General features: G+C 41.5%; 1 protein-coding gene across 1 annotated transcript; it reads left to right on the forward strand.

The window, feature by feature from the left end:
* The first annotated feature begins 2 nt into the window (after positions 1 to 2).
* Positions 3 to 8,287, forward strand: Dclre1b (DNA cross-link repair 1B). Its single transcript, XM_005337663.5, has 4 exons — positions 3 to 466; positions 1,412 to 1,577; positions 2,126 to 2,308; positions 4,695 to 8,287. Exons 1-4 carry the CDS (start codon positions 278 to 280, stop codon positions 5,756 to 5,758), a joined length of 1,602 nt encoding a protein of 533 aa, XP_005337720.3. The 5' UTR covers positions 3 to 277; the 3' UTR covers positions 5,759 to 8,287.
* Positions 8,288 to 14,772: the final 6,485 nt, after the last annotated feature.

Raw genomic sequence — 14,772 nt, forward strand, 5'->3', positions numbered from 1 at the left:
CCAGCAGCGCGCGCTTTGAGTGCCGGCTGGGCCTCGGATCCCGCGCTCGGGTGGGAGTGGCACTCAAGAGAGCAACTTCCGCGATGTGGGCTTTCTCCCCGACTCCCACGAACACTGTCACTTCCTTTTTGCTCATTCTAATAACTTATTCCTCCTTTGGGTTGGCTTTCCCTTAGGGCCTCCGGCCTTGTTCTTGCCCCGGCATGTCTTCCAGCGGGGCGCCGCTGTGGAATCCTCACGCAGGAGCCCTGCTCCAGTAGAGCCCATCCTCTCCACCATGAACGGGGTCCTGATTCCCCACACGCCCATTGCTGTGGACTTTTGGAGCCTGCGCCGGGCTAGTACTGCTCGGCTCTTCTTCTTGTCCCATATGCACTCGGACCACACAGTAGGCCTGTCTAGCACTTGGGCCCGACCCCTCTACTGCTCCCCCATCACCGCCCACCTCTTGCACCGTCACCTACAGGTATGGGAGCTGGAGTAATCCTCTTTAAGAGCTGGTCCAGGCATCTGGGTGGGGACTTGATCTGTCACAACCTTGGAGTCACAAAGTGGGGGCCAAGAGAACTAATTTTTACGAATGCAGGAATTGTTTGAACCCAAAATGAATCGTTAGGAGTGCGGCTTTCAACAGAACGACTGGAGATGTTGAGATGTTTTAGCTTTAAGTAGGTCAGTTCAGCCAAAGGAATTATTTCTTTCACATAAGCTAGGCTAGTATCTCCCAAACTTGCCTTAAGAATCCATCTGGGCTAGAGATGTGGTTTCTCTGTAGAGCGCTTGCCAAGGCCCTGGGTTTGATTCCTAGCACCCAAAAACAAATGAATAATCCACCTAGTCCGGTGTGGTGGCCTAGGCAGGAGGATCACAAGTTCTAGGTCAGCCTCAGCAGTTTAGCTAGGCCTCAACTTACTGAGACCCTATCTCAAAAAATAAAAACAGCTGGGGATATGGCTGAGTGATAAAAGTGCCTCTGGGTTCAATCCCCAGTACCTGTCCCCTTTCCCCAAAAAAGACTCCAAGTAACATGAATATACAAACTCTTCAGCCCCCATTTGTCCCATCTGATTCAGCAGCTATGGCTTGTAGAGATCCTGAAAAATCTGGCAAGATTTCTTTTTTTCTTTTTCTTTCTTTCTTTTTTTTTTTTTTTTTTTTAACAATTGTCCCCAAAGGATTAGTATGCTCTAAAGAAAGTTTGAGAATCACTATCTAGACTGTTTTCAAACTCTTAAAGCTATACAAAGGGTGGGATGGGGAGTTGGAAGTAGAAGAGGGGATTGCTTGGGAAGCCTCTTTACAATTTTTACTCCATGGTGGCTCAGGATTGGTCACCTTTCTTTGATCCATGTAAGGGGAACTTCCAGGAGGGGAGTCTGTGGTTACTGGGATGACCCAACTGTTTCCTCAGGTGTCTAAGCAGTGGATCCGAACCTTGGAGGTTGGTGAGAGCCATGTATTGCCTCTAGATGAAACTGGAAGAGAGACCATGACTGTAACCCTCATCGATGCCAATCACTGCCCTGGCTCTGTCATGTTTCTCTTCGAAGGATACTTTGGAACCATCCTTTATACAGGTGGGTCTCCCAAGGGATCCTGCTCACATTCCAGCTGAGATACTACTTTTCTTGAGTAACTAACTCACAATAGAAGTCTGAAGGGCTTCTGGCTTCATCACTTATAAGCAGTGACCCCTTCTCATCTGATTGCCCACTCTTTGACAGTTCAATCCTTGTGAAGATTATATAATTAAAAAACAGGAGCAGGGCAGGGCACAGTGGTGCAGGCCGGTTATCCCAGCAATTTGGGAGGCAGAGGCAGGAAGATTGCAAGTTGAAGACCAATCTTAGCAACTTAGTGAAAATCTGTCTCAAAACATTAAAAAAAAAAAAAAAAAAAGCCTGGGATGTTGCTCAGTGGTTAAGCAACCCTGGGCTCAACCTGGTATAAATGGGAGCAGGATGGAGACATTTCCACAAAGAAGCTGTAATGCATATATTGTTCAGTGCCAGGACACATCCTAGTTTTTCCACAAATCAACAACCAATCTGTTGTTGGAGGCGGGGGAGAGTTTTCTTCTATTCTTTTGTCTCTGACTTTCTGCCCTCCATATATTCTCTTCCAGGTGATTTTCGATATACGCCATCCATGCTGAAGGAGCCAGCCCTGACATTGGGGAAACAGATCCATACTTTATACCTAGACAATACCAATTGCAACCCAGCATTGGTTCTTCCTTCTCGACAAGAAGCTGCCCAACAGATTATCCGGCTCATTCGAAAGTACCCACAACATAACATAAAGATTGGTGAGTTGTTTCCTTTCCTTTTTTTTTTTTTTTTCACCTATAGCTAGTGAATCTAGGTTCTTTGAGTGTTCTCAAATCTTTCACAAGCAGCTCTCACCTTCTCTATGAACCCTATTCTGACCTCCTTATTGAAGTTAAACCTGCCCTCCATTGTTACTCTCACATTTCTAACTCCTGATTCCCTAGATCAATTCAACTTCTTTTTAAATTTTTTATACTACTCATTACTTCCCAATATACCCTGCATTTTAATATGTTATTGCTTATTATTTATTGCCTATCCCCCACTTCTCCCGGTGCATACATACACACACACCCAAACTCCTTGAGAACATGGATGGAAATGGGAAGAAATTGTGTATTTGTGAACAAAGAAGCAGCAGCTAATACGACAGACACTGGGTGGGCAAAGATGCTGGAAAGGTGGGAGGGGATAGAGGGCTGCTTTGTCATTTTGGATTTTGTGGTTTTTTTGGTACTGTGGATTGAACCCAGGGAAGCTCTAACTAATCTATATCCCTAGTACTTTTTATTTATTTTTTAATTCTGAGACATAGTCTCACTAAGTTGCTGAGGCTGGCCTTGAATTGCAATCCTCTTGCCTCAACCTCCAAGTCTTGGGATTACAGGCTTGCACCACCATACCTAGCACCATTTTGAATTTGATCCTAAACTTAACAAAGAGCTGTTGAAGGGTTTTAAGTAGAAGAGGGACAATATTGCACTCATTGCCTTATATTTCATAATGTATATCTTTATTGTATTTAGTTTCTATTTTCTGTGTCTCCCTGCTAGAATGTAAGTTCAATGAAGATAGGACTTATATATTCCATGCTTACCACTGAGGCATTTGATAAATATTTGCTATTTGAATGAATGAAATTTATCAGAACATAGATATTTAAGTGAGGGTTATGCTTTAATTAGGTTCACTGAAAAAACAACTGCTATTTCTAGTGATTCTAGTGATATAACACATTTTGGGGACTCAATTAGAGCTGCCTTTTGGAAGATAGTTTATGAAAATCAATCTTTGTTTTAGAAAGTTTAATGGATATAATTCTAAATGACTTTTTGGTTATTTCCAAAATTCTAAGTCCACAAAAGGCAAAAGATCTGCCATGATTATGAATATATTAAAAGGACATTCACAACCCTTAAAGGAGTTTCAAATGAAGTTAAAGAAATATTGAAAAAATTATAGACCTTCCAGGTGACTATCAAATTGAGAAATATTCCCTACCCTCAGGATTGCTTGACTACTCGTAAAGAAACATCTGTCCTAGCTTTTCTTAAAATTTTTATTTAGGAATTTTCCATAGAAGTACCTAGGAGGGTGCTGTGGTAGAGCCTGATTATTTTGCAAGTGTGTAAATCCCTACTGTATGCCTAGGGAGAGGAAAAAACTAGGAGTATGTAAAGCGAAGAAAATCAAGTACGTTTGAGCCCCAAAATGAAAATTTGAACCATCAGGAATGAAGTTGATGTCTAACAAATATATGTTCTTTTAAGTAGTTCACAACCTTGTTATGGATTTGATATAGACATCAGAAAAAATCTGAGAACAATTATTAAATAATATCTCCCATATCTATTTCCATAACCATTGCCCAAATTTCTATTTCTTTCTATATGAGTACTATTTGGGCCTTCCAATTGATTCAAGTTTTTTCTCATCCAGGTAATCAGATAATGTTGCTACTGTGTGTGTGTTTTCTCCTAAAGTCCTGCTCTGGTCATATTATTCTTCTGATTAGAATTTGCCATATTCCTGCTTCAGGCCATTCAGAATTAAGTCCCAGCTCTCTACCAATACATGAAGGACTGCTAATTAATGATGTTGGCTTACCTCTTTAGTATCACTACTTACCAATTCTTTTTTTTTTACTTTAGTAACATTGAATGATTCCTCTTAAAATGTTTCCTGGCATAACATTTCCTTGCCAGATTAATCCTAACCCATTCTTAGACTTAGTTTAGCTGTCATTTTTCAGAAACTCTCTAATTCCATAGGCTATTAGCTACTCTTCTGTGCCCTCCTAACACTGTATGTATATCTCTATTATTGTTTTTGATTGCATTGTTTCTGGGTCCAGATGGCATTGCTGGAAGATTGAGACCTTTTAATAGTTTGTTAGTTTTTGCAGTTCCTCACACTTGGTAGGTGCTTTCTCTTGTTGAACTGAATGAATGAGTAGATTGTGTTTGCTCCTGTCCTCCATTTTCCATTTTATCTCAGCTCGAATGCCACTTCCTCCCTGATGTGATTCCCTGGTTTTCCCCATGAATTTTTTTATTTTTGTTAAACATTTGGTTGATTTATTAGGATTTTCCAATAGCTTCATTCTCTCCTTTTACTTTTCCTAATCCTTTCAACATTATTTAGGACTCTATAGTCTAGGAAAGGAGTCATTGCTGGAGCAACTGGCCCTAGAGTTTCGGACCTGGGTGGTATTGAGTCCCCGGCGTCTGGAGTTGGTGCAGCTGCTGGGCCTGGCAGATGTCTTCACAGTGGAAGAGAAGGCTGGCCGCATCCATGCTGTGGACCATACAGAGATCTGCCGTTCCTCCATGCTGCATTGGAACCAGTCCCACCCTACCATTGCTATTCTTCCCACAAGCCGAAAAATTCACACTTCTCACCCTGATATCCATATTATCCCTTACTCTGACCATTCCTCCTACTCTGAGCTTCGTACATTTGTTGCAGCACTGAAGCCTTGTCAGGTCTTGCCCATTGTCAGTCGACAGCCCTGTGGAGACTACTTTAAGGACAGCCTGAGTCCCAGGCTCTCTATGCCCCTGATTCCAGACTCTGTGCAGCAATACATGAGTTCCTCCTCTAGAAAACCAAGCTTTCTCTGGCTGTTAGAAAGGAAGCTAAAGAGGCCAAGAATCCAGGGTGTTGTGTTTGAAACCCCTGAGGAAAACACTGATCAATCGCAAGCTGACAGGGACTCTAAGAAGACCAAGAAAGAAAACCTTTCTCCCTGGCCAAGGGACTTTGAGAAGCAACATCCCCCCCATTCTTTGAGGGTCAAGAAGCAGTTTTTCCCAGACCTCTGCAGCCAAGAATGGGACAAGGCAGCTCCTTTTTGTGAATCCCAGAAGATGGTGACTGTGTTGACTGCCCCCTTGGGATTTTCAGTGCAGTTAAAGACTCCAGATGAGAAATTTATCTCTCCAAAACCTAGGGAGGAAATTGGCTTAAATCCACCCTTCTTACCTAGGGAAGACAATAATGGCCCAGCAGCCACAGGGAACCAGAGTGATTGGATAAGCCATGATTCTCCCCCATCTCACAGCAGCAAGGCTGCCCCGCTTCTTACTGAGTTCAAGAGCCTGGCACTAAAATACCTTCTGACTCCAGTGAACTTTTTCCAGGCAGGGTTCTCTTCCAAAAGCTTTGACCAGCAGGTGGAAAAATACCATCAGCCCTCACTGAAGTAGAGACAGGAGAATGGAGAACTACAACTTTGTCAGATATACTACTACAGTTTTGAAGTTAGTAACTGAAGACTATAGTGAAAGCTTCTTCTCTTTTCAGGATCCTATGGGCTCACCCTAAAGCTGCACTTCACAAAGCTTGTTCATTGGAGTCAAGGTGTCTATGAACTCCTTAGTTTTATAGTTCATTATGTTTAAGAAACACTTTTCATTATAAACCTTTCAGAGTGTGCATGAGCACATTAAAGGTTCTTAGTAGTCCTGCAGTAACTTAATCTATTTAACTTTGTTTAACCCTGTATTTTTCAAACTTTTATGAACATACAGTCCTTTTATGTGGGTGCAGAAAGAGTCAGAGTGTGAATCAAAAAGGATCAGGTTATTCCCATTGTTATTTTTTGTGTCATGTGCCATCCCCACATCCCCTTCTTCTCTTTCCAGATGAAAGTCCCTAGGTAGTTTTATTTTTTTAATTATGAATTGTGGTGCTGAAGGATAAAGTGGTGACCTAAGCAGCACGTTCCAAACTCGAGTGTCACTGACTTGCTCTGACCCCATCCAAGTAACTTCCTGTCTCTGCCTCTGGGAGGGAAGAGGAAATGATGAAGAGGCCTTGGAACACTGGTGAAAAATTCCACATCTGCCTTCTTCTGAGGAGGTGCAGTTAGTGTCACTGGGGACCCATTTGGAACAGAACCAGCAAGGGGGTTGGGTACCACTCACCAAGGCTGTACCCAGCTGATCATTAAGGCTTAGGGTATGAGGGCTTCTGGTTGCCTAGAGGCACTGACTTTGGCTGAAGGATAAAGTGTAAATAAAATTACAAAAGATCAAATGTGCTGCCAGATATTCCTCTGATTATTCACATAGCTGGGATATTTTTGTGCCCCCCACCCCCCTTGGTTTGAGCAGGGAGCCAGAGCACACAGCCTGTTTGTTTTAGTATCCAGGGAAAAGACCAAGGAACCAGCTGGCTGGAAGAGATGGGGGTGTGCAGCTCTGCCCTGTCCTTCTGCTCATAACCTGACAAAATGCCAAACCAATAAGCAGGACAGCTGATCCCATGGCTGTGAGGAAATTGGCTCTGAGAGGGCACAGACACTTGGAGCTGGGCATGTGAATCCACACTGCTTCAGCATGGAGTTTCAAGCCTTAGAAATGAAGGCTATTCCTTACCTAAGGGGGAAAGAGTAAAGAGTTTTCTACTTTTGGAGGAAGAAATGAAGAGTTTAGAAAGCCAAACAAGCCCTTGCTCTTGAGCAAGCTATACACAGCTCTGTTTTGTCAGTGACCTTCACTGTAAGCCTCCCAAGGGCCTACTAGGAGCCACAGCAGGTGAAACATGGTACAGCAGGAAACCTGGGTATTGTCTGGGCTTGAATCCAGGGCACCCTGGGCACAATGCTTAAATTTAGTAGAGCCTCAGTTCCTGAGCTGTAGAATAGAGATGGAGATACCTTTACCACTCATGATTGCTAAGGAAATTAAATAATAGGTAAAATTCTCTTAGCTCCAAATCTGTCACATGATGGGTATTTCAAATGTTGGTTCTTGGGGCTAGGAGTAAAACTTCGTGGAGGCTGAGTGAGGCAGGAGGAATGCACTCTGAGTGTGCATGAGGCCTCAAATTTAATTTCAAGAACACTCACAGTTGGTGCTCTTAGCTTCTGGTTCTTAAAAAAAATTACTCTGGGCTCAGGAGGCTGAGGCAGGAGGATCACAAGGAGTTCCCAGCCAGCAGTGACTAAGCAACTCATCAAAACCCTGTCTCTAAGTAAAATATGAAAAAGGGCTGAGGATGAGGCTTGGCAGTTAAGTACCCCTGGGTTCAATCTCTGGTACCAAAAAAAAAGGAAATCTAGTCTGTAAATAAACATTTCACTGCCATTAAAATTATTCAAAAGCATCCATTTTTATAGTTGTATAATACCTTACTATGTGAATAAGCCTTATTGAAATCCCATATTATCCAACATTTTGCATACTATTTAAAAAATTTTTTTATGTTACAGTGAATATCATTATGCACATATCTTGGTATTTTTGTTATTTCCTCAGAGTAAATTACTGGAGTAGGATTTCTGTTTAAAGTTATTGCAGATTGTGCCAAATTACCTCCCAGAAAAGTTTCTTTACCATCTTTTCTGCAGAAGAGAACATTAAAATACCTTGAACAGCAGAGGTTGGTGGCACCTGCCTGTAATCCCAGCCACTTGGAAGGCTGAGGCAGGAGGATTGCAAGTTTGAGGCAAGCCTGAGCAAATTAGCAAGGCCCTTAGTAATTTAGTAAGACCCTGACTTAAAATAAAAAATAAAATGGGCTAGGAATGTAGCTCAGTGGTAAAGTGCCTCTGGGTTCAAGCCCCAGTACCAAACAAAAAATAAAATACCTTGAAGATTCGTTAAGTTCAAATGATATTACTAGAGGGTATATGTTAAGATGTGGAAAGTCATCTTCTGTGTTAAGTCAATAAATATTTACTAATAGCAATGAAGTATGTAATAATAATAAATAATAATATTTATGTCTAACTTTCTCTGAGTCTCTAGTTATCTCACCTCCGTGTGACCCACAGGTGGCTGGGAGAGATAAGGAAGTTCTCAGTACAGGGCCCCCCATATTTGTGTTATCTTCTAGCAACAAGAAAGCCTGTCCATTTTTGGCACATGCTGTGTCACACATATTACTTAAAGTGGATCTGTGTGAATTCAGATGGGGGAGCAGAAACAAAAGGCTTTAAGGAATTTAGTTGTTGGTGACATGTTTGCATGTTAATAATAAGAAAATGCCATACTATTCTACTAAGGTAAAAATGTCTGACATAATAGATATTGGTAGTGCCTTATTTGGTTTTTTAAAGCTATTTTATATAAAAATGTGGCATTGCCTATATCTTTAACTAGCCAGTTAAAATTAACTTATTTTTAGAATCTAAAGATGACCCCAAAGAAGTATGAAGATCTTGCAATTAGGCTTGAAGATGCCTAAAAAAGAAAATTCCCTAGAGATCCATTAGTTGTTTCATGATCAGTGGGAGAACTTGTACTTTTCCACAAGGACTGTAACAGTGGCTTAAGTCCCTTTTCAAAAAAATATCTGCCTGCCAGGCTATTGGGGACCATCTCTCATTCTTAACCCAGATTGTCCTTTGTGTTAGGAAATAGGAGATAGATAGATATGTTTTTTTTTTTCTTTTTAATCAGAAAAGAGATTTAACCAGGTGCAGTTGTGCCTATCTGTAATCTAGAGATTTGGGAGGCTGGAGCAGGATGATTGAAAATTTCAGACCAGCCTCCGAAATTTAAACTGTCTCAAAACAAAAAAGGGCTGGGCATGGTGCTGCATGCCCTGTAACCCTAGCGGTTTGGGAGGCCGAGGCAGGAGGATTACAGATTCAAAGCTAGTCTCAGCAATTTAACAAGGCCCTATGCAACTTATCAAGACCCTGTCTCATAATTAAAAAAAAAAAAAAAAAAAGCTGGACATGTGCCTCAGTGGGTAATCATCTCTGGACTTAATCCCCAGTACCCCCCCCAAAAAAAAAAAAGGCTAGGGATATAGTTCAGTGGTGAAGTACTCCTGGGTTCAATCCCAATACTAAAAAAAAAAAAAAAAAAAAGAACAGACTTGGGGTAGAGAACCCAAGACTGGGGGGACAGTTCTCTCTGCATTCTTGGAGTAATTCTTAAGCAGGATAAAATCTGTATGGGGGTCCATGTGCACATATTTTAGATGCAACACTATTTAGTAGTTGTAAGTGTGCTACCGCCACCACCTCCAGTTCTTTTGTCTGGGGTTCATGGTGTTTTCCCCTTTTTCTTCCCCAGGACATACCGCCTACACCTGTGCAGAATGCTGCTGCTCTTCCTTATCATTAATCTGAATCAGCAACTGCCTGTCAGGGATTCTCAGAATGGTTAAGCTTGTCTTTGTTTTGACCACAATGCTTTTATTTAGCTACACCCTTCCACCTTGTCTGTCTCATTCCTAGATCAAGAAATGCCCTTCTGATTTGAGGCTTTGTTCTTTTTCTTGACAGATAACTTATCGAATCATCTTTCAATTGTGTAAAATTTCTGGCTCACCATGGGTTAGTCTTTCCTTTGCAATATTTACTTTTTTTTTTTTTTGTACAGGGGACTGAACCCAGGGATGTTTTAACCACTGAGCCACTTCCCCAGCCCTTTTTGTTTTTTATTTTGGGTGAGGATATCCCTAAATTGTGTAGGGCCTTACTAAGTTGCGTAGGCTGGATTTGAACTTCTTGTTGGCCACCCCCCTTACAATATATACATACTTAAACACCATTGTACTATGGCTATTTTGCCAGCCCTAACTCCTCCCATATAACTTTTTACAAGTGAAGGACAGAGTTGTCTTCAGTGCTATAATCCCAACCTCAATGTGCTTTTGAGGAACAAAGAAAATTGGGTCTGGCTCTATAGTAACAAAACATTAGGGGGCTGGGGATGTGGCTCAAGCGGTAGCGGGCTCGCCTGGCATGCGTGCGGCCCGGGTTCGATCCTCAGCAGCACATACCAAAAAAGATGTTGTGTCTGCAGAGAACTAAAAAATAAATATTAAAAATTCTCTCTCTCTCTCTCCTCTCTCACTCTCTCTTTAAAAAAAAAAAAAAAACCATTAGGAGGGCCCAGATTTCTGGTGTTTAGGGAGTCAGGGATAAAAATAAAATAAAAACTTGGACATCTGCCTTTAGGAAGAGAAATAAAACAAAAACAAAACCTTGAACAGCTGTTTCTTTAAATTTTCACACCCATTTTACTAGCTCATACATTGACCATCTGGGTCTTTCTTTTCTTTCTTTCCTCCTTTCTCTCTCTCTCTCTCTCTCTCTCTCTCTCTCTCTCTCTCTCTCTCTCTCTCTCTCATTAGGGATTGAACCTAGGGGCATATAACCACTGAGACACATGCCCAGTACTTCAGTACTTTTTGTTTGTTTATTTATTTATTTTTAAGATAAGGTCTCACTTAGTTGCTTAGGGCCTTGCTAAATTGCTGAGACTAGCTTTGAACATGTGATTCTCCTGCCTCAGTCTCCCAAGTTGCTGGGATTACAGGTGTGTGCCTATATACCCAGCTCATAAAATCTGCTTTTGAATTTCTCTGTCAATGGGATAAAAATCCTTAAGTTACCTCCTACTGAGTAGACATTTCCTGTACTGGTAAGCCTTCAAGGACTGAAACTATTTAGCAAAACATTTTAGGTTCATGAGTCTTGAGGCCCAACCTGTCCCTAGTCTTATCTCTCAGAATTTTCCTATCTGCAAAATAGTATGCCACAGTGGAAAAGGCATGGATTTTCAAGTTAGACGAGTTGTGCTGGGAATAGTGATCCCATGACTTATTAGCTGTGTATATAATAATTTAGTTTTTTGGCACTTAATTTTTCTCATTTATAGGAATTAATAATGCCTACCTCATAGGATTTGGAAGAGAATGACAAGAGACAAAGTGACCAAAGCAGCACAAAATTATCCTATGCATTTTTTTTTTAAATGTTGCCTTATTCTCCCTGCCATATCTTCAATTTTAGTGGTATTCAATGGCTGATATTCCCAGTGCATGCTCTATGCAATGCCACTAGCTAATCCTACCTTTCAGACTCAAAAATCCAATGAGGGATTTGCTAATCAAGGCACTTCCTTGGTAAGGAGGTCCCTGGAGCCCAGTCCAATCAGAAGGGCCAGGTACAGGGACAAGTGTGTAATACTATGCACTCAGGAAGCTAAGGCAGATGAAGCAGAAGGGTCACAAATTTGAGGCTACCCTCAGCAACTTAGCATTTTATTTTTTCATCTTCTTTTCCCTTTTTTTTTTTTGCACTACACCCCACTGAACTACACCCAGAGCCCAAACCTCAGCAACTCAGTGAGACCTTTTTTCAAAATAAAAAATAAAAAGGTGTGGGTGCTGCATGCAGTATTGCACACCTGTAATCCCAGTGGTTTGGGAGGTGATGCAGGAGGATCACAAGTTCAAAGCCAGCCTCAGCAATGGCAAGGCACTAAGCAACTCACTGAGACCCTGTCTCTAAATAAAAAAAACGAAAAGGAAATAGGGCTGGCAATGTGACTCAATGGGCAAGTTCCTCTGAGTTCAATCCCCAGTACCACCATCACCCCCACCCCACCCCCCGCAAAAAAAAAAAAAAAAAGGTTTGGGGATGTAGCTCAGTAGTAAAGTGCCCTTGGGTTTCATCCCAAGTACCAAAAGGAAAAGAAGAGAAAGAGCCAGTACCTGAAGCATTCAAAGATACATTTGTCCAGATGAAAAAGAAGAGTAAGGTTGAAATCATAGTAAGTCTCAAGTGTGATGCTAAGTAGTTTTAACTAAAATTCGACCAAGGCAAGGCCAAGAACAATGGCAGATCAGGGACCCAGAGTCCAAAGAGTTGTGCAGAACAGAACAGCCTGAGCTGAACATTTCAGAATACTGTGCACAAATGAAGGGCCAGCAGTGTGCTTGATCTGGTTTCTCAATTCTTCTCCCACATCATCTATATAAACCATCAACTTCGAATTGATTCTAGAATTCTTCTTTTCAACTACTACAGAAGGAATGCAGAACCATCAGAGAAACAAACCGTATAACTGGTATGGTCACAGATTTCAGCCTCTGGTATCTTTAAAGCTGCTTCTCATTTCCTTATGACCTTGATCCACCCCCTTCTCCCATGTACCTCAGTGTTTATTCTAAACTGTTATGACTCAAATTCTTACAACATATGAAGCCTTAAAAGAGGTCTTTCAGCATTAAGAGTACCAAGCAGTGATATCCTGAGGCAACTTTCCCGGACCATCAATCCCAGAAATGGTAGAATTAATCCTTCTACACCTTGAAGCCCTGTTTAAACTCCAGTTACTCTAGGGCTGGAGATGTGGCTCAAGCGGTAGCACGCTCGCCTGGCATGCGTGCGACCCGGGTTCGATCCTCAGCACCACATACCAATAAACTCCAGTTACTCTAAATCCAAGTCTTTAAGATCTAATCTTCATACTTCCCAACCCTCTTTCACTGAGATCTCAGATCTCTAGCTCTGTGATCAACAAATTCCCCTGTGGCTTCAATATCTTTTCTGAAGGCCTTCCTTTTTCTTGCCTAAATGAAAGACTGTCTCTCCTTTGAGCACATTGCTTTCTGGCCAGCTTTCTCAAGTAGAGTCCATTTTTCTTTTCTCCAACCTCAGGGTAAGGAGGTGAAGTTGAGATCCTCCTTATTCCCATTGTTGCCTCTGACCATCATCCCATTCCTGCCTGTGAAAATCTTTCCTCCTCTGAAGCACCTGCCATCAGGCCATAACACCCTTTCTTCACATTGATTGAGGCTTAAGTCACTGATTCACAGCCTTCTCTTGCTTTACTCTGATCATTTCAGATGACTTCAGTGCTTCAATTTTCTTAACCTCCCCCATCTCCAAAGATCTTATTCTCCCTCTAGTTTACTACTCTGTCATTACCAGAAATTGTATTACATCTGAAATTTCAATTTTGAACCTTCTTTTTGCCCAGCTTATTTGCTCAAGTACCTGCTTGGCCAATGTTCTACTGTTCATAAGTCCTCTCCCAGTCTCCCTTTGAATCTGGACTTGACTGTATCCCATGATCCAACTTCAATTCCAGATAGATCATACTATCGATCTACTCTTTGTCTGCAATGGAGCAGCTAGATTAGATGTTGTTGGAAAAACCACTCAACCAGGCCTACTGATTTCACTTAAAATTCATGATCTCATATCAAAATAGCCTTCCCTACTGCCAAGGAGTCCTATTTTGTTTCTCTAGTGGTCTCCATTTCCTATTCTCCTTTTCTCTTTTCTTTCCCCTTCCATCCAAACTACTACTTTCAGTATATCATGTTGACTCCACCTTGAGATATGCCTCAAATCTTACTGCTTTTCACTATCTTTCTCTCTACCACCCTTGTTCAAGCAACATATTTTTTCTACGAGCTACTGAGTGTTCTTTCTGTTTCTAGTCTTTCCCCTCTCTACTCCCCAAGTATATAGTCCAGTCCCCAAAGGAAGGACCATATGAATTAGATCATGCTACTTCTCTGTTGAAATCCAGCTCATTAAAAACCAAAGTTTCCTATGGTGGTCTGCATCCCTGTCATGATTTCCTGCCCTGTCGACTTCCCTCACCCTTTACTTCTGTTCTCCCCGACTGCGCTGTGCTAGGTGAGCGCTCTCAGCTTCATTTATTCTCTCCATAAAGTGTTTTCTTTTCTTTCTTTCTTTTTCTTTTTTCTTTTTTTTTTTTTTGAGAGAGAGAGAAAGAGAATTTTTATTTATTTTTTGGCGGACACAACATCTTTGTTTGTATGTGGTGCTGAGGATCAAACCCGGGCCGCACGCATGCCAGGCGAGTGCGCTACTGCGTGAGCCACATCCCCAGCCCCTCTCCATAAAGTGTTTTCAACCCAGATGCCCACATGGCTCCCTCATCTCCTTCAAGTTTTTGTCCAGCAAGCCTTTTCTTGATTATCTTAACTAAAATTGCAACCACATTATCTGAAATTCCCTAGCCCCCATTTTTTTTGTGTGTTTTGTTTTGTTTTTCCATAAAACACTTATATTTTTGTTATACTATATCATTTGCTTATTTAATTTACTGTGTTTCTTATTCTACTAGAATGTAAAACTCAGGATTTTTTGTTTGGTTTTGGTCTGTTTTGTTCACTGCTGCATCACTAGTGTCTAGGACACATAGTAAGTTCCTTTTTTGGGGGGGAGGGGGTGGTACCAGAGATTGAACCCCAGGGGTCCTTAACTATTGAACCACATCCCCAACCCCAACTTTTTATTTTTTAATTTTGAGACAGGTTCTCACTAAGTTGCTTAGGGCCTCACTAAGTTGCTGAGGCTGGCTTTAAATTTGTGATCCTCCTGCCTCAGCCTCCCAAGTTGCTGGAATTACAGGCATGTGCTACCATGCCTGGCCATAGCAATTTCTTAATAAACTTTTGTTGAATTAATAAATGAATGAATCTAGAATAA

The sequence above is a fragment of the Ictidomys tridecemlineatus genome, chromosome 11, assembly GCF_052094955.1.
Source record: "Ictidomys tridecemlineatus isolate mIctTri1 chromosome 11, mIctTri1.hap1, whole genome shotgun sequence".
NCBI classification, from domain to species: domain Eukaryota; kingdom Metazoa; phylum Chordata; class Mammalia; order Rodentia; family Sciuridae; genus Ictidomys; species Ictidomys tridecemlineatus.